The sequence below is a fragment of the Lepisma saccharinum genome, chromosome 11, assembly GCF_977018435.1.
Source record: "Lepisma saccharinum chromosome 11, izLepSacc3.1, whole genome shotgun sequence".
Taxonomy (NCBI): domain Eukaryota; kingdom Metazoa; phylum Arthropoda; class Insecta; order Zygentoma; family Lepismatidae; genus Lepisma; species Lepisma saccharinum.
In genome coordinates this window covers 43330432-43358399 of record NC_139239.1, presented here as the reverse complement: position 1 = coordinate 43358399, position 27968 = coordinate 43330432, and the positions used below count along the sequence as shown (strand labels likewise).

Here is a 27968-nt window from a genome sequence, read left to right as displayed (position 1 = left end):
TTCAGTAACTGAATATATGTATATTTCATGTATGTATAAAATTGATCTGTAGCAATCTATACAAAGCTTTTTTCGGACATAAAAGAATATCATAATTTAAATTTCTTCACTGATCGTGCTTCTTTACTTTTATTTTGAATTCCTGATGTTCTGTTTTCCACATAGTTGGTAACTTCATCCTGGAGTTGTGTGAAGAAAGCTTGTGATGATTTCACTCTTTCTCTCTTCTCTTCAAGCTGAAATATGAACGTAATATAATGCACACACCATGTTCATTTCACATCAAATTCACGTTTCAACTTGTGCAACTTAGTAAAACTAAAACCTATTTTGAATTATATACACAGTGTGTTTTAAAAATCCTGCAGGATTATAAAAAGCTGTAACTTTAAAGTGATAGGTTTATTACAATGAAATAGTTCTTTTTTTTTACACAGAGGAAAATTTAAAATTTTGTTCTGCCGACACTGCTGAATGACATGTGTGCAGGCGATTACGTGATTCGAAGATGCAGGAAAAAGCTCAGTGTGTGTTATGGATTGCCAAGTAAAAATCTTGTGTTTTGGTGTGGAGAAGGTTCCAAACAACATTTGGAAAAACACCTCTAGTGGAGACAAGTACATGCAAAATAATCTAACACAGTTATTTTTAGTGGTTTTTATATGATTTTATATGTGACATTTCGTTCTGGTTTCCCAGAACTTTTTCAAGCTACACATACAACAACGAAATGTCGCAGATAAAATCAAATAAAAACCACTAAAAATAACTGTGTTAGATTATTTTGCATGTACAAAAAGTGGTTATGCAAACCTTCAAGAAGAACATTGATATTCTGGAGACAAGTATCCACAGACAGATGTCACGAAAAGTTTGAGGCTACGGGAAGCGTAGCAGATTTGCCACACAGTAGGACTGGGAAAAAAAAAGAAGAAAGAAAAAAAAAAGAGAGAGAGAGAGAGAGAAGAGAGAAGAGAGAGAGAGAGAGAGAGAGAGAGAGAGAGAGAGAGAGAGAGAGAGAGAGAGAGAGTGTATTTACGAGATTTGTGCACGATCTGATAGAAGAGGACTGTGACATGAGGAAGGAATTTTGTGAATTAATGTTAATCCGATTAAATGGTGATGCCATATTTATCTGTGAACATGCGGCCAGGCCACAAAATATCAACATTTTATTTCTGTATTTGGTAAGTGTTTACTGTCTCCACTTCACTTATTTTTGTTTATTTGCCCTTCCAGCTCTTTTCCTCATTCTATTCCTGTGTGTATATATACAGACGTAGACAAAACTAAAAATAATTCTGGCTCTAGCCCCTTTTATCAGGAACCAGCATTTTTTTTTTTTTGACAGTACAGGCTAAGAAAACATGAATCCAATTAAGATAAGCTATTAAATGTGATCTTAAAACATTTAATTTATTAATTAATACAAGATTTGATTAAAAGTACTTAATTCTTGTGCCAGAGTGGTCTTCCTAAAGGCTCAACTGGTAACAACATGAATAATTATGCAATACATTCTAATATATGGCTGACTCTACCATATCAGTCCATTTCAAAATTTGTCTAGCACAAGTGCAAAAATTTATAATGGCATGCTTATTATTGATTTAATGATACAAGTGATAAAGAAAACACACAAACTTTAAAGAACTCGAACTGTACTCGTTATTTTAAAAAAAAGAGGCAATGGAAATGTTCTATAAGCCAACTCGAAATATTCTTTTTTAGAAAAGAAAGAACTGAATTTAAAAGTTCAGGTGCCAGGTAAGATTTTTCAGGTGCCATGGCAACTGGGTGCTCTGTATTTTTTTATACCTGTCCTTATAGTTCTTGTAGTTTAAACGATCGAAACCCCAGAGAGAATTATGAAACACCCTGTACTTTAAAGCAATGGCCAGACAACTGGTGGTGGACCATTTATCCAAATCAAATTACAAAAAATAAGGAGTTAATATAGGTTATAGAAATAACATTTCAGCATTTTTATGAAACTTTGTTAAATCAAAATGCAGAATTTCATCCAACCATTTTTGTGATCATTACTTTAACAAAATGGTGAAATAGTGAGTGATGAGTTCAAGATGTTTTATTCTGGAGGTGATCAACAAGGAAACCGTGGTGTGGGAATAGTGCTAGGACCATGTGTGAGACATAAAAGTTATAGCAGTGTGTTATGTGGATGACAGAATTCAATGGTGAACCTTCAAGGAAAGAAGAAAGACTTAGCGTTAATTCAAGTGTATATGCAACATTCTGGATTGTCAGAAGAAGAAGTGGAGGAAAACTATGAGAAAATAGAAGACTTGATGGAAAAAGAGAGAAAGGGATCATGGATTATCGTAATGGCTGATTGGAATGCTGTAGTAGGAGAAAGGCAGGATGGAAGTACAGTAGGAAGATACGGATTAAGTGAGAGAAAAGAGAGAGGGTAAAGCCTGGTAAATTTCTGTAAAAAACCTCCCTAATTATTGGAAAAACACTGTTTCAGCAACATAAGAGAAGGAGATATACCTGGATATGTCCAAGAGATAGCAAAAGATACCAGATAGATTACATACTGGTACAAGAAAGATTTCGAAATTGTTTGAAAAATGCGAAGACATTGCCAGGAGCTGACATTAATTCAGACCACATCTTCCTAATATCAGAAATCGATTGAACAAGATAACACAAAGTCAGGTGAGCAAGAAACCCTACTTAGAGAAGCTAAGGGAAGAAGAAGAAAGACAAAAATTTGCAGAAAATTTCCAAGGAAACTATACTAAGTTTAAAGCTAGTTGTAACAATAAGAATGAAATGTGGGATGGAATAAAAAGTTGCTTACAGAAGGCACTGGATGAAACAATAGGCTACAGGGAAAGGAAAAGTGCAAAGAAACCATGGATTACTGAAAGTATGCCAGAAAAAATGGAGGAATGGAGAAAATAGAAGAATGTAAATACAGAAAAGGGAAGAAAAAAATACAGGATACTGAATACCAGCTAAGAAGAGAAACTGACAGGGCAAAAGAACAATGGTTGAAACAAAAATGTTAAGAATTGAAGAACTGGAAAAAGGGGAAGGTATGACTTGATGTATCGTGAAGTAAACTGCTTGGGCTTCCAAAAGAAGAAATCGAAAACTATGTGAATGATAGAAGACGAGGGAGGATGTGAAATCACAGACAAAAAAGGAATATCAAATGTGTGGGGAAAGTAAGTTGAAGAGCTCTACCAGAAAGAGAATCGCCCAGACAGTCTGAATGTAGAAAATGAAGATGTACCTGATGATGAGAAAGGATACTATATCCTGAATGAATAATTTGATCAAGCACTTAAAGAAATAAGGAATGCGAAAGCAACAGGCACTGATGAAATTCTGTTGAACTTATTAAATGCCTGAGAGATGGAAAAAGAGAAATACTGCACTTATGCAATGAAATCTAGGAGAAAGGGGATTGGCCACAAGATTTCACGGAGACTGTTTTGGTACCTCTGCAGAAGAAAAGCAATGCCAGAAAATGTTCTGAGTACAGGACAATCAGCTTGATATCTTACTTATACATAAATCAACGAGAAAGTGAGAATAGGAGACAAAATCACAGAACGCTGTGTAATTGGAAGAGGAGTACGACAAGGATGCTGCCTATCGCCTACTTTGTTTAATATCTATTTAGAAGATATAGTGAAAAATTGTTTCCAGGGAACAGGAGGTGTCAAATTGGGAGGAAGAAGGATAAACTGCATAAGATTTGCTGATGACATGGCATTATTCGCTGAGGATGAAAGAACCATAAATTGTATGTTAGAAGAGTTAAACAGCAGCTGTGAGCAGTATGGGATGAAGATTAATGTAAACAAGGCAATGGTTATAGGACAGAAACCAAGGAATATTAATGTGAGAGCAAACAGTGAAAGAATCCAGCAAGTGGATAGCTTCAAGTACCTCGGATGCACTATAAGCAGTGACATGAGCTGCAACCAAGAAGTGAAAATGAGAATCGCAATAGCAAAAGAAGCTTTCAATAGAAGAAGAAATGTTTTTGTGGACCCTTGGACATAGGTCTAAGGAAGAGAGTAGTGAAATGTTTTGTGTGGAGTGTAGCACTATATGGTGCAGAAACCTGGACGTTGAGAACGAATGAAGAAAAACGACTAAGTTTTTGAAATGTGGACATGGCGAAAAATGGAGCATGTAAAATGGATGGACAAGGTAAGAAACGAAGCCGTACTGAAAAGAGTTGGTGAAAAAAGATCTATACTGGAGACCACCAAGAAAACGAAAAGAAACTGGTTAGGACACTGTCTAAGAAGGAACTGCCTGCTAAGGGATGCCTTGGAGGGAATGGTTGAAGGAGGAAAAGTCCGTGGAAGAAAGAGATATCAGCTTATGGATGATATTAAATTAACTGGGTCGTATGCTATTATGAAGCGTAATGCAGAGAATAGGGAAAGCTGGAGATTGCAGTGAAAAACCTGCCAATTAGGCAGAAAACAATGAATGAATGAATGAATGTAAATCTTCTCAATTGGGTGATTTGTGTACTAAAATGCTAACATTTGGTTACATGCTGGAATGATTTGAAACATAAATTATGTCTTTTGATGTATTAATTCATTTGTATTCTTTCAAGGTCGGTTGGCCTATTAATTGATCTTATCTTAACTTAACATGCAGAGGTTATGAAAAGGAAGATGAAAAGTTGCCCAATAGATGGCGTGAAAATTTATTAATTTTGAGATGATGTAAAAAATCATATTTGTAAAATCATGTGTTCAACTTAAATTGGTTGATTAATCCAGGAATAATGTTGAAGATCTTATTTTGTGATACTAGCAATGAGACAGACTTGTTTTGAATGCACTAGCATGTGCAATCACTCTTATGCATGGTATAGAATCCAGCACAGTGTGCTTAATTTATTATGACTGCAAACACTGTATGAAGTTGATGGGATGTAAAGAAAATTAGTCTTTAGGAAAGTTACCTTTACATTTATGTGAAAGATTAAGTGTGGGCCAATTGAATCTTGGTGGGTGTGCTAGAAGTTAATATAGCAGCAAAATCTGTTAACATATACAGAAAGGAAAAAATCTCCTGTGTGTGGAATGTTACAGGCAAGAGAAAAAAGGTGGAACTGTGAGTGTCCTCAAATTTCTACCTTCAAAAATTGCAGGTCATATATTGTAACATTGAATTTCTGATATTACTTAGTTTCGTGGTACCATAAGCCTATTTTCTATTGCAAATTTCTAAACAATATTTTTATCCATACCATAGGGAACATTCTATATCTCTTTTAAAAATTTAGACAATAAGCACCATTCTTTGAAATGACACATTTTAGGGGAGGGTAGTCACTGAAAAAAAAAATGCTGGATGCAAAAGCCAAAAATATATCTAACAAATATATGAGTTACATACCTTAGTTATCTTTCCATCCTTCTCAAGTTGCTTTAATGCATTCAATTTGCTGTACTTGTTTCCGAGTCCAGGGGACAATTTATTGACGAGTTTCTCTCTTCTCTCTCTTTCACGATGCTTCATCCTTTGACGCTGTTTCTTTTGTCGCAGTTCACGTTTCTTGTCTGTTTTTGTCCTTTCACTCTTTGCTACTTCTTCTCCTTTGGGTTTGGCTGTGAAAATTTTTAGCAATTAGACAGAAACAGATATTCAAACTGTCACATTTTTCCTGGTCAAGTATAAACTAGTTATTTTTACATTATTTTTATATTATTACATGTGCCTAAAAATTACTTATGGTGTAACACCCAACTGGACTGAAATACTATGAACACATCAACATTTAATATATTTAACTGACACAAGATTGAGACAAAGTGGCATTCAACAACAAGGCAATCCACAATTACGTTCTCTTGCAGATATGATATGAGAGTAGGATGACCTCAAAAATTCCTAAAATATTCACATATTGCATAAAAGTTCTACATAATATTTTTTTTTCAATTAATAAACAGTGTGTGTTTCTTCATTGAGTGAAAGATTAAGAAAAGAAGAGAGGTAAAAAATTACGATATGTGAAAGTATGTAAGACAAAAAAATAATAAAAAAAAGTAAAATGCTCCCCTGCGCTTTGCACCATGCCATAAAGGCATATAGGGGGTGTAGAGTTAGGGCCCACACTTTCTTGATCACAGCCAAAGGTGGGGGTGATGTGATCAGCACTATGCCCCTGGCCACCTTTACATCCCCGAGTTTTCTTCAGGTACCCACTTTATACAACGCTGGGTGGGTACCGGAGCCACTCGCAGGTGGAAAAATTCCCAGTTCTTCCCTGTCAGAGATTGAAACCCTTTTAATCTCAGTGCTGGGATATGTATTATATGTATTATCACACTCTCCTTGCAAATTCACTTGATGAACAATAATTTGTGAAGTACAATGACTACTTTGTGCAACTGCACAAATGTAAATTATAGTCCTTTGTTAGCCAATAGAGCCTTGTAACGAGAAGAGCTTCTTTCTACTTCGATTGACAAGAGAGTAGCAAATTTAATAATCCACTTTGGAAATAACTAATATACCTCTGAAGGGAACGTTTTCATGTCTAAGCCGTATGACAGTTTTCACAGTAGGCAGTAACTTTTCCCTGATTTCAGCTATTTGTTCTAGGCATTTCTCTTGCTGCATATCAATTATATCAAGACTAGGATGACTTTGCATCTTCCAAAACTGTTTTCAATCTTGTACTGCCTTCTTGTGAAAATCTTTTCATTGATAAATAAACAAATCGCCATCTTTTTCCTGCTAAATTTGAAAACTTCTTCAAAGGTTTCCAACTAATTTTCTGAGTGTTTAAACTTAGCCAGGTATGGAAATGGTACAACGTTTATCTGAAAGAACAAGCCACGCAAATAATTCCAGGTACTTCTTTGAAACATATTGTCACCCTTCCTTTGTAAGGAGAACCAATATCCAACCAGTGGAACCCAATGGCACCTTAACATACACTCTTTTGCAAAATCTTCTGTCTGTATCCCTAGAAATTTTCCAATATAAAAAACATCAATGTTTTTAACTGACTGAGTTGTTTCACTTTCTGTGCAAATTATGTTGCCTGCACTCAACCCAGTCAAATCTGTAAATTCTACAGCTAATGCACTATCATGTGAAATACAGGGTTTCTATAAATTAGTTATACCCGGGAGGAGGAGAGGAGAGAGAAAAGAAAGAGAGAGAGCAGAGAGAGAGAGAGAGAGAGAGAGAGAGAGAGAGAGAGAGAGAGAGAGAGAGAGAGAGAGAGAGAGAGAGAGAGAGAGATTTTAAAGGAAGCAGAGAGAGAAGGCGAGAGAGAGAGAGAGAGAGAGAGAGAGAGAGAGAGAGAGAGAGAGAGAGAGAGAGAGAGAGAGAGAGAGAGAGAGGCAGGCTCTCGCTTTCTCTCTCTCTCCCTCTTCTTTTGATCCTCCTTCCCCACCCCCTCTCTCTCTCTCAAGAGAGGAAGAAAGGAAGAGAAAGGAAATCTTTCTTTCTTTCTCTCCCGGGAAGAGAGAGAGAGAGAAAGGTGAAGGAAGGGAATGAGAGAGAGAGAGAGAGAAATTGCTCTCTCTCTCTCTCTGTCTCTCTTTTATCTCTTTCTCTCTCTCTCTCTCTTTCTTCCTAATAGAGAGGGAGAGAAAGGGAGAGAGAGAGAGAGAGAGAGAGAGAGAGAGAGAGAGAGAGAGAGAGAGAGAGAGAGAGAGAGAGAGAGAGAGTGAGAGTGAGAGAGAGAGAGAGAGACGAAAAAGAAGGAGAAAGAAATACATCAATGAATTCAGCATATCTTCTACAAGTTTATTGTCACATGTTGTTAGTTTCCGATGCCGCCACTGGAGGCGTGAGTTCTTGTTTATCTTACACAAGTACAGACTTGGATTGGCCGTGGCCATCTCGTTCGCCTGATTGGGACCCAAAGACTGCATGACCATGTGTTTGTTCCCCCTCTTCCCAGCAACGTCGACGAGGTGGCCACGGAATCGTTCCACCATGACCAATCCAAGTCGGTACTTGTGTAAGATAAACAAATGCTCACGCCTCCAGTGGTGGCATCTGAAACTAACAACGTGCGACAATAAACTTGAAGATATGCTGTATTCATTGAAGTATAAACCACTTCTGTTGCACATACACTTTCTTCACAATTAACGGTTACTTTTGTATAACAAATTTATAGAAACCCTGTATTATCCTCATCCAGACTACAACAGAGAGAAATAACTAAATTTCTTCCCTTGCCATTTTTATTGGTCCTTTCTCTATTTTTCTCATCTAGAGTTTCTCTTTTAGCTGCAGCTGTTATTTTCCCTTTCATCACAACTCATATTTTCATTTCATTACTTCATAACAACGTAAACACTTTCGACATAGCATCAAAATATCACAAGTACCAAACGAAAGCTTTTTTTTATGTCATCATGGAATTAGTCCTTCACAACAAACACACAAAACCCCAACATTCATCACATAAGGGAATATATTATGTAGAAATTTAGTGAAAAATTCAAGCTCCCCCAGGACTTGGACCAGGGTCTCTGGCATACTGCATCAGTGTTTCAAGGGCAACAGATCTCATTGTGGTATCATTGACTAACAATTTCCACACGTACAAAACAGTGGAAGCAAAAAAAATTAGGTGAAACCAGGGCTCAGTAGCTCATTTGGTAGAGCAGCGGCACTGTACGCCAGGGACCCAGATGTGAGTTATGGTTGAATCTAAGCTTCTTTCTCAAATCTTTACACAATATTCATGTTGAAACTGAGCATGTAACATGTCCCTAGGTCATTATATATCTTTAAAAAAGTTGTGATTTTCTTTATGATGGTGCTCTGGAATAACATGCCCAAGTTACAGTACTACAGATGAATTATCATTTCTGGTAACGCAGAAAGATTACACACATACCTTTGACTTCTTCAGGTGCAAGCAAAGCTGCATCACTTGTGGCTACTGGAGCTACATCTTCCATTACTATGGCTGGAACATTCTTTATAACTTTAATTTCAGGAGCAGCCTGAGGAGAGAAGTTAAAATAATACAACATCGAGTAGCCAATATCAAAACAACTTTCATTAAACTATCACATTCACAAAAATGTCCCCAGTTTGCGGTCACCAACTTTCCTGATAAAAAAATTTACTTTATGTGTAATTCACATATGAAATCAATTCCATATGGTACAGTGCACTAAAAAAAAAGTTTTAATGATGTAACAGGCACATCGAAATTAGATCAATCAAGATTTTTGTATCAATTAAGAAAGACTGCATGCTACATGTTTAGTGGATAGTTTCTCATCTATCAGATGATAATTTAGGCAAGGTACTTCCTTCCTATTCCCAAGACTTAGAAATTTCCACTTTGAGCAATGGTAACTATTAACAATTCAACTGCCAAAATATGTAAATGTATTTATGGACAGTTCTATCACTTCTGAAACTTTGTATGAAGAAGATTCATTTGTAATTAATTGAAAGTTTATAACTAATTTACACGAAAATTTCTGTGTAAGTCGGTGCAATTTCAGTCGTCTGCTTGAAATCAGAGATAAAAATTAGTGCCATTATTTGATTGTAGACATTTATTCTTTGTTTTCCAATGCAAATAGTGGTGCTTCATGAATTTTGTCAACTGTATTTGTGTCAGGTGTTGCAAGATTGAAGCGTAATGCTTGAAAATAATAGAAAGACATATGCGAGTGAAAGTCAGTTCAAGGTCATGCCTTTACCCTTAATCTTCCCTACCTTACTACAGGGTTGGATACTCTAAGCCTCCTTTCACTGGAACTAAACAACTCATATTCATGAATATGTCCATGGCACTATTACCCATAAAGGAATAGCAAAATATAACACTTCTTTGCAATGTCTGCAAATATTTTGCTGCATTTCAGATGGCTAGAGCACTGCGTTAACTTACCAAGAGAAACATTGAAAAACAAAAAGTCCTTAAAGGATAGGCTGTAAGTTTAGACAAGGGGCAAAAGTGAACACAGAATCAAATCCTTTCTGGATAGAGAACCCAAGCAGATGTAAAGGACTCCTGAAAACATTCTAAGTGAAATGGAATTGACGCTTCAGATTAGGAAAACCCTTTATCCTTTTTTTAGAAAGCCACAAATAAATGAAACTTTCTATGAGACCTTCTGAAAAACATATCCCAGTGGCACTTGCCCTTCCTGAGTGCATGTTACTAGTAGTCTTGGTTCAGTCCACAGTGACGACATAACAATGGCATCTACAACCAAACAGATGAATTATGTAAGACAACAAATCTAGAGATCCAATGTAGTTGCTAATTCTTTAAGGGATGAAGGATTGTAATGAAAAAATAGGTTTTTTTAACCCTTTATGTTCATTTTTACAATTAATGTCTAACAAAACCAAGTTCGCCGAACCAACATACTGATGATTAAAAAGAAAGGGGAACAACAATTGAAACTTACAGGTTTTGGTGTGTAGTGGAAATTTGAGAGTGCATCTAATTTTGCAAATAAAGCTGTCATCATCTTTGTTATTTCCTCATGTTCTTTTGGAACTTCCTCCTCGTTGTCCTGATTGGAATCCAATTCCTTTTGTTTCTTCAGATATTCCTGAAAACAAAATAATATAACTCATTAGGAGAAGGCAATGCTCCATGGTAAGAAAATAACAGATATCAATAGGATGACCTATTTATGGTGAACAAAAAACAAGATTTTGATACGAAAAATGGGTAAATTTATATATATATAAAGTGAAAGAGGGGAGAGGAAACGCACACCAGACGTAGAAAAACTTCAAATTTTCCTGACGATTTGTCACATCATAGGGAGTAGAAAGAAGGTTCATGTAGTGAGCGACATCAACAGTGGTGTGGTAGCATGGCCTGCAGGGTTGCCAGGCCCAGAAAGAAAAAGCAGACAAGTTTCATACATGAAAAAATCATGTTACTCCCTCGCTAGGCTGTCGAAAACTGTGAGTGGTGGAAGGTATAGGGGAGGGTAAAGGGTGTTGCTGAAGGTGAGGGGTGGTTGTGGGGGGACATTACTGAGTGGCCTTCTTCAGGCCTGAGGGTGTGGGTGCACTCATGGCTGATATGTAGGTCCTCTCCCATCTTCTACGTATGGAGGTGTTGGTGGATTCAGGCAAGGAGTGGACGATCGCTACCTGGAAGCAGTCATTGAAAGGAATATTGTGGTGATTGGTGTGAATGGCAACAGCAAAGTCCAGGTTTTGGGTGGAGGAGCGGTGATTGTTGATGCGGAAGTTCAGGGCTGTGATGTTCCCCCAGGTAGAAGCTCCTACAGATGTTGCAGGTGAGGATATAAATTAGGTTAGAGATGAAGCAAGTTCCTTTGGGGTAGAAGGTGAATTTGGCAGTATGGATCTGGAGGGTGCAGGAAGTGACAAATATGGGGCAGGTTTTGCACCTTGGGCAGTTGCATTTGTGGGTGGGTGCGAGTTGATTGTGAGTAGGTGGATTGTGGTGGACCAGGATGTTTTGGAGATTGGGAGGACGTTTCAAAACCACTCTGGGCTTGTCGGGGAAGATATTTCTGATGTCAGGGTCACTGTGCAGGATGGGAAGGAGGGAACGTAGAGTGTGTCTGATTTTGTTGAGGTGGGGGTGATATTGGGTGACAAGTGCAGGGGGATTGGTGGCAGGTTTCTTGGTGGGAGTGTATGAAGCAGCTCGGGATATTCGTTTGGTAATCAGGATGGGAGGATATCCACGGTTGGTCAAGGCTTTGTGCAGGTGGAGGTTATAGTTTTGTCGGGAGGTGGGTGAGGTGTTGATGCTTTGACCTCTGAGGGCCAGGGAGAATGGGATGGCTTTCTTGGTGTGGAACGGATGGGAACTGGAGAAGTTTAGGTATTGCATATGGTTAGTAGGTTTGATGTGGATAGAGGTTTCCAGATGTTCTTCCTTCATGTGCACATCCACATCCAGGAAGTTGATTTGGTTGGTTGAGTTGGTCCAGGCTCCTTCCTAAGTCAACCTTTTCATGGGCAAACTTGAAAAAGAGTTCCTGAAGACCCAATCCCTCAAACCTCTCCTCTGGCTCAGTTTCATCGATGACATCTTCATGCTCTGGACACATGGAGAACCTTCCCTGACCACCTTCCTATTAAACCACTTCAGCTCCATCAACTTCACTTGGGCCCACTCCACCAACCAAATCACCTTCCTGGACAGTGATCCTGACACCAGGGACATCTTTTGGGATAAACCTAGGAAACCTAGGGTCGTCTTCCGTCACCCCCTCACCTCAAGAACATCTTGGTCCAAAACACTCCCCCCAGCTCACAGGTGCAACAAACCCAGGTGCAAGACCTGCCCCATACTCATCACCTCCCCCACCCTCCTGATCCCCACAGCCCCAGGTGAGTTCACCCTTCACCCCAAGGGCACCTGCCACTCATCCAACCTGATTTACACCCTCAATTGCCAAATCTATGGCAACTTCTACCTGGGCAAAACCTCCATCCCCTTGAACCTAAGGATCAATAATCACTGTTTATCCACCCAAAACTCTGATTTCACAGTTGTCATCCACACCAACAGCCATAATACCACCTTTAACAACAGTTTCTGTGTTGTCATTATCCATCTTTTACCCCTCCACACAGACACGTCTTTTCGCAGGTGATGGGAAAGGGCCTATATATCAGGCCTGCACGCCACTATACCCCGGACTCAACCTAGCCAACCAAAAACCCTTTCCCCTCTTCCCGAAACCACCCACCCACTATGCAGTAAACACTGGTGAAAGTAACTATTTTCTATCTACTGTTTCTGGCAACACTGACGGTAGTGACGCTGCCATCAGTATTCTGTGCCTCTACTCTACTTGGGGAGGAGGGAGTGGAGGGTATGTCTGATTTTCGTGATGTGGGGGTGGCATTGGATGATCAGAGCTGGAGGATTGGTTTTCGGTTGTTTGGTGCGGTTGTGGGAGGTGGCTCTTGTGATTTGTTTGTTGATGAGAGTGGAGGGGTAGCCATGGTTGGTTAGGGCTTGGTGCAGGCGTAGGTTGTACTTCTGGTGGGGGGATGAGATGAGGCACTGGCCTCTGAGAGCTAGGGAAAATGGGATGGCTTTTTAAGTGTGGTAGGGGTGTGAACTGGAGTAGTGGAGATACTGGAGGTGGTTGGTTGGTTTGATGTGTATGGAAGTTTCCAAGTGGTCTCCCGCAATGTGGATGTCCACATCTAGGAAGATCACTTGGTTATTGGAGTGGAAACAGGTGAATTTGAGGGTGGTGAAGTTGTTCAGTTGGTTTAGGAAGGTGGTGAGGGAGGGTTCGCCATGTATCCAGAGGATAAATGTCGTCAATGAATCTGAGCTAGAGGAGTGGTTTCAGTTGTTGGGAGTCTAGGAACTCTTGTTCAAGCCTGCTCATGAAAAGGTTTGCACAGGAAGGGGCCATTTTGGTTCCCATGGCTGTGCCACGTACTTGCAGGTAATGCTGGTCTCCGAAGCGGAAGTTGTTGCAGGTGAGTACAAGGTTGGCTAGTTGAATCAGGAAGTGGGTGCTGGGGCTATGTGGTTTAGGTCGGCTGTTGAGGAATGATTCCGTGGCACGGAGGCCATGGGGAATGTTGGTGTATAGGGAGGTGACATTAAGTGGTTGGGATAAGAACCAAATTGTTGTTTTTTCTATGAGCTTTAATTAGATATATCACATGACTGCCTTTCAAATTTTTTTCATGTCAAGGTCATTCAAACTTTTTTTCAAAATATAATTTTTCAGAAAATGTATTTTGAAAATTTTTTAAAAAATACACATAGAAACATACATATTTCAACATTAAGTCTTATATGATGATGGGTGGGCACGGAGCCGCTTGAATAGGTGGAAAAAGTCCTGGTTCTCCCCCGCCGGGGATCAAACCTGGGTCTCTCGAATGGTAGTTCAGAAGCCCGAACGACTGAACTACAGCGGTTACTTTACACCATAGTAACTAGATTATTGTTGTTTTGCCTGAAATATTGAAAAATTTCAGTTTATATTTAATCTTTGGTACATTGTTTGCAAGATGGCTATAAATGAAATTTTACACATGTACAAACTTACATACAGTTACATTCACAAAAATTTTTAACTTTAGTTTTTTTTTATCTACTGAAGAAAAAAAGTATATCATCTTGTAATGAAATGTGATATTTTATAAAATACACATTTCCTTACATTTCGTAAGTGAAGCATCTCTCGTATTTTTGACGTGGTTCTCGGTTTCGCCACCAAATGGCAGGTATAACTTCACAGCACTAGATATCTGCTGCCCCTTGTGGCAAAAACTTTGTACTGAATCTGCAAGCATGCAGGAATGATAATTTTCACTTCCACTTGGCATCCAGACAGCAACACGGAACATCGCATTTTCGATCATCGTGGCCTAACTGGCCTACGTGAGCAACCACCAAGTAGCACGATGCATTGCATGTCCTTCTTATGTATAAAAGGTGCCATTTGCATTTTTTGATTTATTCAAAATTGGTACCTTGTGCATTGGATTATTGTGACAATTATTCCAGGTGCATTTGAGTGTCTTGTAGTGCAATACTTACAGGGTGGCTACAAACAAGCAGAAATGAAATTCCCTGACTTTTCCAGGTTTTCCAGGACAAAATTTTCATTTTTCCCTGACAATTACAAAATTAACTAAATCGATCTTTTTGCAAATAGAAATAATAAACTCACACAGATCCACATATGGTTTTGTTAAGTACCAATATTATCTTCTATGAAATTGACTTAATTTCTATGATTTGAATTCAAACTGCAATTTGGAAAATTATTACAATTCACGGAATAAAATACTTGATTATTTTTAAAGTTACAACTAAATGAGATAAGAGTGAAGAGTGATTGATTAAGAAATACAATTTGTAATTTATCAGTCTCCTTAGCTATACATTCTCCGTATTATATGTTCATATTTCCACTGAGGTTTGGAACCCATTGCTTGCAAGAACCATGAGTGCGGACTCATTTTTAATGCATAAAGCTACTTCTCTCTTCTCTGTAAAGCAAACAACTTAACTCTTGCATATAAGTGAAACAACTGAATCGAACAAAATAAAGTGTCATATTTCCTTACATTATCAATGGGATTTCTGCTTCAGTACAATATATCCAAGTGAAGTACTGTGAAACTGACAATATGCAGTTATACCATTACACTGACGAAAAGGGTATGTAGGTATTAGAAATTGAACGCAAGGAATTTATAGAATTGCATTGTATAGGTACGTGATTTAGCTAACCACACATTAAAACAGGAACACTAATAATAAAAGCTTCTGAAAGTTCATATACGAGGGGCATCCTGAAAAAAGCTCCTCCAAAGGTGCCTATACGCAGCACTAGTGGTCGGAGAGCTACACACACACATGCAGGCAGGAAGAAGTGGCATGTAACTGTAATCTGGTACAGTTGCAATGCAGCCGTTTTAGGACAGTTCTAGGTTAAAGATTGCAGCTCTCATACAGTCTCCCACCGACTGCGATGTAGCCTACATTGCACGCTCAGAATTTGGCACAGAGCCACCAGCAATCGTGTCAGGTGTGCAGACCGGACGTCGTGAGTGATAGTAAGGTCAGATGATGGTGCAGATAATTCATGGAAGGCCAATCGAATGTGCACAACCCCATACAGCTGAGTACACACGGGTACTTTGCATCACTTCGAGTGAGAGATGTTGGACAACTCCCTGTACAGCCCTGGCCTTGAATGTACCGACTTTCATCTCTTTGTTTAACTGAAGAGGTTTCTGGCAGGGCAAGGATTTGACAGCTACACTGCGGTAGAGATAGTTCCAGTCTTTGCTGTCAAACACATATAACATGGGCATACAAAATTTAGTGCCATGCTACGACAAATGCCAGAACAACAGTGGTGATTATGCCGAAAATTAGGTTAGGACTCACTGTTATTAATGTAATAAAGTACAACTGATGTTCTTGTTTTATTTATGCCTAATCACTAGGGACCTTGATATTTTGTTATTTTTTTAAAAAAATGGTGTATTTTCTTATTTTTTATTTTTTACTACACGGTGTTATTTTCCGGAAAATTCACATTTTCATTTTAGCGCATTTTCTGGCAAATATCTGAAATTATACCTTCATGGTGTTTTTAAACTACTGTTTCAAAGTAAGTCACATGGCTTACGCCTCTTCGTGAGAGTTTGATATCTTGAAAGTTATTTCAGGAAAGTTATTTTCCATACCCCTTTTTTAATTTTAAGGTAAGGATTTTAGATAATGGAATTTTCCCCGTATATACTGAAGGGTGCATAATGACCTTAAGTGGCGACGCACCCAAAAAATTAAAATCAATCAATCTCACGTGACAGATACCGATATATTATGACACCAAAAATTGGCATTATCTTTTTTTCACTTGTTAAGTTGAAAAAATCGTGGGAAATACATGATTTAATGTGGCTGTCGGAATCATTCCATGTACGTATAACTCTATAGTTTACTCTTGAGTAAAATGTTGGAAACCTTTCATGTTCTATGTACACAAACATGGCCTACAAAAGACAAGAATGTTGGATTTCATGGAATTTTTCGTTGTTTTAGGACATTTCTTTAAAAAAAAATCGGTAAAAATGCCAACAATTCGCATTTTATGCCAAATTCACATTATTTCGAACGGGCGAAAAATGTGTCCAGACATCATCACTGCACATTCCTAAACATAACTTCGCAGCAATTACCATTTTTCACAGTTTTCGCGTTTGCGAAAAATCAATGTCCCTACTAATTGGAAACTACTTTCTGGCCACCCCTCGTATAAATCAGTAGATGGAAAGTGAAAATTTAGCAGGGCTGGCAGAGAAAAGTCAATTCTTGAAGAAAGTGATTTGCTTTTATGATTGACTGATTCGAGTAAATATGATATTAAAATATTTCCGTATCTATTAGTAGTATTTTACTTCATAATATTGGACATTAACCTTACTCAGTGAGAGATTAATGACCATCTCTCATGAGTTTAAACAGACAGGAATTTACAGTGTTGCAGTAAATTTGAGGTTGGGAGCATGCACTTGCCAATTTTTATAACGTTCACTAATGCAGATTTATGTTTCTCTTTTTCGTGATAGTATTCAATATATATTCCATTTGGTTGGATTCTTCTTGATATCTAAGAATAGTGCAATGTCATTGTAAACGTATGTTAACTTGTGCAAAACCAGTAATACGTCAGGATGATGAAAGAAAACCTTCGTAAGCACTGCTACATTAAATAAGGTGAAGTGAGCCAGAAGAGTAATAAAATTCCAGCAGCATATTTGCAGTCTAAAGCTCTTCTTGTTTATGCATTCGATTTTTGTTCGTTGGATGTTGCAGTCCATGCAATTTCAGTCGCATGTTGTAGTGAGATACTTTGTCGGGTGGCGATATTCGACAAAAATCGTATGTATCAAAGGAACCTATTTGTTTCCATGTTCCTTCAGTTTGCCCAACAAAATGACTTACTACGACATCCGACAACTATCGGACGGCGCCACCTGCTCTTATCCCCTCCATCTGTTGACAAGTCCCCTTACTACTCCCATACGGACAAGAAAAAAAATGATAATTCAATGCATTTTCCACGTAATATTTAGAGGCTTAACATTTACTCCCCCGATGATACCATATGGTATCATCAGTGTAAGGTCGTACTCGCCCGATGATACCATATGGTATCATGGTGCTGATTACGAAATGAATGTGCTTTTTGGACCTTCATACACTTATGTTTGGGTGGAAACTCTGACACAGGTCTGGAGCAAGCCTGGGAAATTCATATTGATGACCAACCTCCTCCCCCCCCCCCTCCGCAACATATCCATGCCACATTTCCGAACAGAGTTTCACATGTTGTCTCATTATTCAACTTGCATGGCACCCAGGAACATGAAATATGTTTCAATCTCTTTGGAAATGTTAATTCTTTGAAGAGAATACTAAGGTTTGCGCCTTCTCCCCAAAATAGCAGCAGAAGAGGGGGCAAACTCGAGATTCTTGTTTTTTTTCATGGAAATTTGGTGGTCGCGAACCCAAACCCCCCTTCCTCGGTTCGGCATTCTGAATTATACACGGTTGCATGCTATGTTGATTTAGCTGCAAAAAAAAAAAAATATCCGAAATAGATTGCTCCTATAGTGCCCGAGTTATAACAATTTTCCTCCAAAAATTCAAATTACATATTTTTCGTAAAAAAAAAAAAATCACATTTTGGCTTATTATTCAACTTGTATGGCACCCAAGAACATGAAACATGTTACGTGCTCTCGAGAAATGTCCATTCTTTGAAAAGAATACTAAATTTCGCGCCAACTCCCCAAAATAGCAGGGGAAGTAGGGGCAAACTCCAAATTTTTGTTTTTTCCATTGAAATTCGGGGATTGTGCCCCCAGCCCCCCTTACTCGGTCCGGCGTTCTGAACTGTACACGGTTGCATGCTATGATGTTTTATCTGAAAAACAAAACTTATCTGAAGTAGATTGCTCCCATAGTGACCGAGTTATAACAATTTTCCTCCAAAAATGCAAGTTACATATTTTTCGTAAAAATAAAAAATCACATTTTGACTTATTATTCTACTTGTATGGCACCCAAGAACATGAAACATGTTTCATTCTCTTGAGAAATGTCCATTCTTTGAAAAGAATACTAAAGTTCGTGCCTTCTTCCCAAAATAGTGGGAGAAGAGGGGGCAAACTTCAGATTTTTGTTTTTCTTCTATTGAAATTCGGGGATCGCGCCCCCAAACCCCCTTCCTCGGTCAGGCTTTCTGAATTGTACACGGTTGCATGTGCTGATGTTTTAGCTGCAAAACAAAACTTATCCGAAGTAGATTGCTCCCATAGTGCCAGAGTTATAACAATTTTCTGTTCCCGTGCAGAGTTCCATAACGATATCTTTAAATTAAATAAAAAAAAGTCAATGAAGATGAAATTCCCTGACATTTCCCTGAGTATTTTTGACACCTCAAATTCCCTGACTTTTCCCGGTTTTCCAGGTTTTCCAGGTCTGTCGCCACCCTGTACTTAGGTATGTAAGCTTGTAGTGCTTTGAACTTGTGACAACTGAATAGTGAAGTGTTTAAAAACTGCGTCACGAATGAACTCTATTTTTGCTGACAAATATTCACTTTAGCACGATCGAAAAGAACAGTAAATAAATCATTAATTAAATATGCGATAAAAGACCCTTTGTTCCCACTAACTTAAAATTTATTTTTGTGCCAAGTCGATTAAATATTCATAGGCATTTTTGTCCAAACTTTTTAAGAGTTCACGCATGCAACTTGTCAAAAATGTGATTGTAATTTGCAACGTGATTTTGATTAACAATACTTGAGAACAATAAGTGATAGTCGTCAATTAATGGACGATATAATTCTACCGCAACGTGGTCTAATCCAATCAAATTCAAAGAAAGCAAAGATATGTAAAATTGACGTCTTAAGAAACAAATCACTCTTTTCCTTAAACTTTTGATGCTTGCCACCATATCCTAGTAGCATTAATAAGAATTACTAGTGTAGAATCAGAAAGCGTAAGAACAACTATTCTCAAGCCATGCCTTTGTTGCATCATTTAAAATCTAGTCAAGTTATATGAAAAATGAAAGCTATATTTGTGTGCATTTTAATGTAGATTGGATTTAATGGATAAGTGGATTAGTGTATATAAATTTGATTCATGTATTAATTGTGTTATGAAATATACGCCTCCCTTTGTAAAAGGCCAGTTGAATATTGAATTTTCGTCAAATAGTTGTATCAATCTTACGCACGCGCAAGAAATTGTTATGAATGACTGTATGGTCAAATAATGTTCAAGAATAAAAGGCATGTTTACTGTTATTAAATGTTACATTTTTGAGAGTAATCAAATTCCCCTTTTTGCCTAAGTACTTAACATTAGGTGTAAATTGCATGTTAAGTGAACTAATCCTAGATTAGAAATATCTTGACGTAAAGGAACGCACACACACTACCGCAGCTCACAAAGTTCATGGTATGCTGTTGGCGTTTGCGTCCCTTATTGTACGAAAAATTGTGAATATTTAAATTTGTGTTGCTTCCATAAAGAGTGCTTTAAACACGGGAACCATTAGCCAATTTCATCTTCGCTTGGATAGATATACGAACAGCATCATCTTGTCAAAAACTGTATTTTTTTGAAAGTAGGTTTGGAACTCAATGTACTGATAAACTCCCTCTTTTGTCTTTGGTGCAACACTCCTAACCTGGAGTTTCCATGTGGTAAATGCAATTGAACCCCATTAGCCGGTTGACTTCAAAATCATCTAACATCTTTTGCTCCCTGCGCACGACTTCCTCTAACTTCCTTTGGGCTAAGATTTAGAAATTTAGCTGGGTGTTACAATCTATGGACCTACATATTTTTGTCAATTTTTTTTTTTCATCAAAATTCGTGTTTAAATTTCATCCCCCTTTACTTCAATATACATCAGGAATAATAATTTCATGAATTGATTGATTTTTGTTATTTAGCATCGCTTTTCTGCCACTTTTGGCTAATAGCGACTATGAGGATGAGTGATATAATGAAATTGAAGAAAGGACACTCATGTGTAGGCTCTGATTTAAACCTAGGACCCCTGGTCTCTTACAGTGCCTTCAATGTGCTTTTTCAACTCTTAAGTGCATAATTTTAATAACATGGTTCATCGTTCATTGTAATCAAAGACCATGAAACTTTGTTCCTAGTTTCAAAAGTAGAACATTTGCTTTTATAAACATTACCCAAGTTTTGTAATGCCAGATGACTTTCTCTGTATTTTACCATTTCACTGCTGAAAAAAAGCTCTTTGAAATAATTTTTGGAGTGTAAAGGTCATCTTTCTCGAACTCTAAATATTCTGTCAGGTATTGTAACTGCACATTTCTAGCCATATTTCCATACCACCACATTGGTAAAATCCAAGGAAGAAAAATATGTCCATACCGAAGGATGGTTGAACAAGACACTTTGCCTGCAGCCTTGGTAGCTAGCTATACAGATTGTGGAAGTCAGCATAGCATAGTCTTGATTCCCTTAATTTGTTCTAGTAGTCATCTCAACACAGCATGGCTTTAGACTTGTGCAGCTAAGAATGTCGGACTATGGCAGTATTAACTTTTAAAGTGCAAAATGTGTTGATATTTGCAAGAACTGATTTGTTTATTTTACTTCAGTTTTCTACCACCATTGGCTAATTGCGAAGATGTGAATGAGAAATGATATGATGAAATTGATGAAGATACAATCACAAAGAACACCCAGACCCCCGTCGGGATTTGAACCTAGGATTATAGTGTGCTGTGCTAACCACTCTGCCGCAGAGATCAGCAAAATTTGCAAAAACCCTGTCAAATTCACAGTATTTCGTGAATTCTAGGGCATCAAAAGTGTGATCAGTGCACATCACTTCCTTGCAGCAATTAATGTTCTTCGGCCCGAAAAATCTAGGTTACTAACAATCGAAAAAAATTGTATCGCACACAGTTGTAATTACCTGTTCATACACTTCTGCCAAGCTCAATTTACTCTTCTCATGATCTAAAACGAGCCTCTTCTTGTACTCAAATGGAGTTTCCACAGGTTTTATTTTCCTCTCTACATCATCCCAAACTTTGTCCTTTATTCTTCGCAAAATAATATCCTCTAGTCTAAGTGACGTCTGTTCTGTGATAACAGGAGCTGAAATAAAAAAAATATATTTAATATAAAATTCTGCTTTCAAAAATAGCATAGATTGCAAAGGTGATTGGCAAAAAGAGTCAAAGAGTAGCCTATTGGAGTGGTTCTCAACCTTTGCGAGACTGCAGGCCACTTTTTTTTTAAACTTTATACTTTAATTAATATGTACCCTTGAGATTAAATATTAATAAATAAATTATGGCATAATAGTTTTTCTTGTATGTATGCATTGCTTGCATTATAGAATTATTTTCCTGTAGTTTACGGTTATTACAAGCATAAGAAAACAGTTTTTCTTTGTGTTCTCCTGAAACGTCACAAAGAAAAACTCTTTTCTTATGCTTGTAATAACCGTAAACTACAGGAAAATAAATTATGGCATATTTGTAAATACTAATAGTTCAATTATATCTAAGGTTGTTGACAAATACATACACAATTAGTTTTAAGTTAGTTGCCAACCCTTACATCTAATGACATTTTTGTAATTTCCTCAAGGCAGATCATTAAATTAATTTTGCAGTTGCTGATTTACAACAGCAAAAAATCCTAATTAAAACTCGTTAGAAAATCTATTACTATACTCGTAAAAATGGATATCTATATTATTAATTTGATTTTAATGATGTTGGTTGAAGAAAAAAAGGTTTACAAGTACCTCATGCACTATGGTGTAATTGATGCCAGGGCCCAGTATCGGGATGCAGCCTGGCAGTTGAGAAACACTAGCCTAATGCCTCTTGTCTTTAGTGCACATTGCCTCAGGTTCAGGCTTGCGCACCAAATAATTTTCTTCCGCACCTCCTTCAGCAACCCCTACGTTCAACTGAAAACACTAACCTCTAGAGTGTCATATTATGTCATGTCGTCATATTGAGCGCCGAATGTTAGGTACTAAAGTAAGACCATTAATATTGTATGCAACAGGCAAGCACTGAAAGTGATGTCGATATATATATACTTTCCTGTACTGGCGGCAGCCTCCATAAAGACCAACGGCCATATTTCTTTCTTTCATCAGCATTGTTCTTATGATTTTTTTCTTATTTTCTTTCTTGAAGTGGTCTGTTTGTGGTTTTCGATAATTGCCTACAGCAAGGGTTCCCAAACTTTTTCGTTTCACGGGGCCCTTAGTGTTTCAAGATTTTTCCACGGCGCCCAAGTTAATTGTATTGATTTGGTGTTTTTAAGTCCACTTTATGCACAGTAAGGCTGATCTGGACTGGACCTACAGTTTAAAGTGGAATCCAAACCACTATGTGCCTCCACCGGGAATCGAACCTGGGACCCCTTGATTACAAGGCGATGACGCTACCACTGCACCATCGGGGAGGCCCAAGTTAAAATGTAGGCCTATGTAACACAGTGGCCCAACCACAGGGGGGGCCCAACCAACGTTGGTCGAAATTAGTTCTAGGGGGGCAAACATTGACGGCAAAGTGTACCTGCAGGAGGCAATTACCGCCCAGAGCTTCAAATTTTAGGCAATGCCTGCTTTTCTTAGTCTTATCAAGTTCAGAACCTTAGCTAGGGAATAGCGGAAGACAGCCCTGTACACCGAACAATCTGAATGAAAAAAGGTTGTAAAATTGATCGACAGATGTGTGTTTTCTTTGTAGTCTACTTTATGCACAGAAAGGTTAATTGAGACTGGGGTTAGAGCTTAAAGTGGGTTCTGAACCACTATGTGCCTCCACCGGGTATCGAACCCGGGACCCCTTGATCACACCATCGGGGAGGCACAAAAGTTGTAAAAGAGAGAATGCATTGGCGTTCTGTGAAATTATTTGCGCCCTACTAAATCAATATTGATTTCAGCCTGCAAAAAAATTGGATCCAAAAATTTTCTTGCACGCTTCACTCGCAATTTATATTTGTTCACTGTACTGTATTGTAAATCACCAGACAGAGAAATAAGACTTGTCTTAATTGATTTTCTTTTAAATGCATGAAAAATTGTTTTGAGGTTTATTGTGAGATGGATGAATTGGTTGTGTAACGGCTTGGACATGGATGTTTGCGAGTATCCATTCATCATTTTCATCATGCGATCACTCATCCCCATCTTCGCAAATTAGGCAAAAGTGGCACAAGAAGCGAAGTAAAGTAAAGCAAATCAATAATAATAATAATAATAATAATGTTATTCAACATTATTATGAACATCATTTTTATTAACATTATTATTATTATTATTAGTATTATTGGTACGTTTAACCTGGTACTTGCCCCCCCCTCCCCCACACACACAAAAATTCGTGGTTGCGCCTCTGAGGTAACACTTGCAATGTCAGTTAGTGTGGTTAGTTTGCTTGTCTTAAGTAAAGAAATTAACACATATTTCAAATTCAAAAACATTTTACATGTAAAAGGTAATAAATAAACACATATTTCAAACAATCATATCATTGATTGAATTTACCATGTATAGAGAAACGGGTAAGTGTAACTTCAGTGAAAATATTGGAACATTTTGCAGCGCACACTTTGGGAACCACTGGCCTACAGCTTAATGTAAGTTTTTTCTTTTCTTTTTCTAAACGGTCTATTTTCCGCCTACTTGTTCTTCCTCACACTGCACAGTGATCCGTAATGCGAAAGAAATCGGCAAAAATCAGGAGCTTGCTATTTGACCCCTATATCAATACAAATGTGTCACATTAGCAATTTTAAGAAATAATTCAGACTTTGCGTTTACAGAATTTACATGAGATTGATTATTTTGATTTTTATACAAAAAGTATAATTTTGACCTATTTCAATACACACTTGGAACTACAATAAAACTAAACAACACACTTGGAAAACCAAAATCCATCTCCAGATATAGATTAAATAATAACAAAAATTATGAAATAAGGATTATAATGATAGTAATAAAATAATAATAATAGGCTAATAATAATCATAGTAATAATAAATGTGAGAAGTATCGTTAATATGAATTTATGTGCAATAAATGTTTAAAGCGAGGAAAACATACTTCCTATCAAATCACTTTCAAGATAAATTAATATATTTTAAGGCAATAAATAATATTTATGTACTAGTTCCGATATCTTTCCTTCCTTTAAATGTACTTTGGTTGTGAATGCGAGTTCCTTAGACGAATTTATCCGGCGAAGCTCTTCACATATTATTTCTGTTGCTACTTGCTTCAAAACTGATAATCTGCTTTTGAGATTGCATAGAGTGAAGAAAAAGCAACTACAAACACCACATATTTTTAAGTCAACTGAAATTATTTTTAAGAAAATTATCTTCTTTTTGGCAACAGTTTTCATATCCTTAAAATACTTTGCTGCAGCACCGCGACACATCAACACTAAAGGTCTTAAACACAATCTTAAGCGATATTTTTTAAATTTATAGAATGTAAGACGAATGAAACAAATTAATAATCAGATAATTTCTATCTTCATCAGATTTTTCAGCAATAATGTTTCGTGGATTTCTATGACACACCATCACCATTAACCTGCAAGGACTCGTGACCCAAAAGATTTTGAAATATTTCTTTCATCTTTACCAATGAGTGTACTTCAGGCGACCCTTCTCAGTACCTTTCCAATAAACACTTTCGAATGTCATGACCTTGAAGCTATGAGGCAGGGCCGTAGAAACATCGCCTGTGTAAATTTCACCCACACATGCGCTCGTTTCAGCTTGGTATTTAAACATAATCTTTCTTTCGTTTTTATCAATTGTGAAATACAATAAAGATGTTCAAAATTAATACAATTAGTTTAAGAAATAAAGATATTGTTAATCAAATGCTTTAATGTAATTATAACTCGTATTTACAAAAAGTAATTTTGCTTCTAGGTAATATTTACACAGCCGAGTTTTTGGGTAAAATTTTAGGGAGGGTGTTGAAGGTTTTGGGAGGTGTTAGGGGTTGTTGGGGACATTTGAATAAATTTCTGTTACACTATACTACTTCTATATGTATTAAGCATCAGCTGATAGCAAAATCGGAGACGACCTATTCTCCTAGCACATGCACACGTTTGATTCAGAGGTGCCAGCTGACCCATAAACAATGGAGCACACGTTCACAAATTATCTAAATTTGTCAAAAATAGCAAAAAGTAGCAAACCTTTTCTCTCGTGCCGTTTTCACAATACTTTAAAGTATCCTTTGCTTTAGAAATCGTCGTGGGGAAATAGCAGCGAAAGCTATGTTAACTCAAGATAACTTATGTATTTTCAAGTCAAAAATAAAAACGTTATATTTGTAATTCAAATGTGTGTCCTTTTTCTGTGCATTACTGAGAAATTGTGAGTCTACCTAGCACAATTATATTGTCCGGCAAAAAAATAATTGCTACAACAAGCCTTAAAAATAAGTACAAAATATAGTCCGAAAATTGCATTTTCAAGAACCGCCATTTTGAGGCCCGAAAACAAGACAAAATAATAAATTTAGAGAACAAATGTTATGGCAGTTTCATGCCACATTTAGTTGTTTACAGAAGTGGCAAGGTTTTATTCCCTTACCGAAAAGTCAAAATTTTTATTTTTGCAGACTTTTTTTGCATTCTGGATCACTGTGCACTGGAGCAAAAATTTCAGCAGCTTTCAAGGTATCACCAAGTCATGCTCAGGAAATTATTTAATGTGAATTGTGACGTGAAGGGTAGTTTTGTTGTTAACACATTCTGTGGTAAACGTATCATTTCATTCTTTTTTAAAACTCGTTTAGGAAGAGGCCCAATGTTCACGAAGAAATTTTACAGTTCGTTGTTGGGGATATTGTGGCAGCAGGTATTTTAACGAAGACGAAGTTGCTGGTTCTGCACTTTGCATTTTGTCCTGAAGTGGCAGACGGAAGGTACAATGTACTATGTATTAGTATCAATAGTTAATACATATCATCATGGACGTCCAGGGGGAAGGCAAGGGGGCACAGCCTCCCTGGAAAATGAATGTCAATCTAAAGTTATTATATTTCACACACATAATTTTGATTTCAGTCAGTAATTTATGTTAATCAGTGGTGGCGATTAGGGGTGCAGTTGCCCCTGCTTCTTGCTATTTTTACCCCCTGAAATGCTAAACTGTCCTTGCCTCCCCCCAACCCAATTTTGGCACCTTGCTCCCCCAGTTTTGAACGGTTGCATGCGTGTTTCATGCCTTTCCTTATTTTCAGCATCGCACCCACTAAATTTCTTTCTGCACACCTTCAGCACACCTAGTTGATTAATCCTTTCCCTGCCGCTGCTCAGGTTTGATTCTGGTGGAAGATCCAAAATTTCGATGTTGACCCTGCATCATGAAGACAATTGGAGAGCTACATCAAAGCAATAGTAGTGAACTCCACACTTGATAACTAGAGAACAATGGCAATGGGATGTGGTGCAATGACCATACATCGTCCAATGAAAACCTGTACGAGTCATTTATTTTTTTATAATTGGCAAAGGATTCTCAATAAAATTACTCTACCTGGTCTAGTGACCTGGTCAAATTGCAGAACTTCTTCTAGTAAAGAGTTTGAAGGACGAGCAGCTGCTTGCACCTCGCCCGTCAGTTGCCAAGGCTTTTCTGCAAGAGCTGTTTCTTCCATTTCTGTTATCTTCTTCTGCAGTCGTTCCTGGCGAACTTCAAATGCCGATTTGATTGTTTGTTCTTGGCTTTCATCCATGCCTTCATCTATTTCGCTTTCATTCTCAGATTGGTCCATGAACCTGAAGCAAACAGGAAATTATAAGAATCTCTCTAGAATCATGACAGCCTATCAAAAGATGAAGTATAAAAAAAATAATCCTAAATGATCAGAATTCAGTTCAGGCATTAGCCAAACTTGCAGACTATGTTAATCTATTTGATATGTGGCTATATAACAAAGGCACACACACACAAAATTTATTGCTGATATCAATAAAGTACCAATATATAAAAAAAGGAAATGTTCAATGAAGAATATGAATACTCTGTTACCAGGTGCCTGGAATGAGCTTTACCTTTGAAAACAAAAAAGTGTGTTTAAGCTTTTACTTTACAAAACTAGGGCATTTAACAAAATTATGGGCTATTAATAAATACATTTGTTCAGTATAATTATCAAGAATTACACCTATGTCTGCAGATACTGAGTACTCAATGTGACCAACCTCTAACTTGCAGTCTTGCAAGAGGTGTCCATAGCACGATTACCTGTGCAACCAAGTGTGCACAACTGTCTAAAGCTATACATCTATATATTGAAACCTGATCACAGGATGAGAACAGCTTTTGCTGAAGACAATCTTAACTGCATCACCAAGAATACCATGTGTCAGGAA

The 27968-nt window shown here is 37.5% G+C and overlaps 1 protein-coding gene across 1 annotated transcript in view; it reads right to left on the bottom strand.

Annotated features, from left to right (window-relative positions):
- Positions 1-27968, bottom strand: part of LOC145994743 (U3 small nucleolar ribonucleoprotein MPP10) — a 40049-nt gene continuing 12081 nt past the window's right edge. The window contains exons 4-9 of the mRNA XM_083130962.1: positions 27130-27371; positions 21497-21681; positions 10425-10571; positions 8885-8993; positions 5407-5618; positions 1-236 (exon numbers count right to left, since the gene is read on the bottom strand). Of these exons, the coding sequence (XP_082987088.1) occupies positions 90-236; positions 5407-5618; positions 8885-8993; positions 10425-10571; positions 21497-21681; positions 27130-27371 (1042 nt within the window). The 3' untranslated portion in view covers positions 1-89. The remainder of the gene's footprint in view (positions 237-5406; positions 5619-8884; positions 8994-10424; positions 10572-21496; positions 21682-27129; positions 27372-27968) is intronic.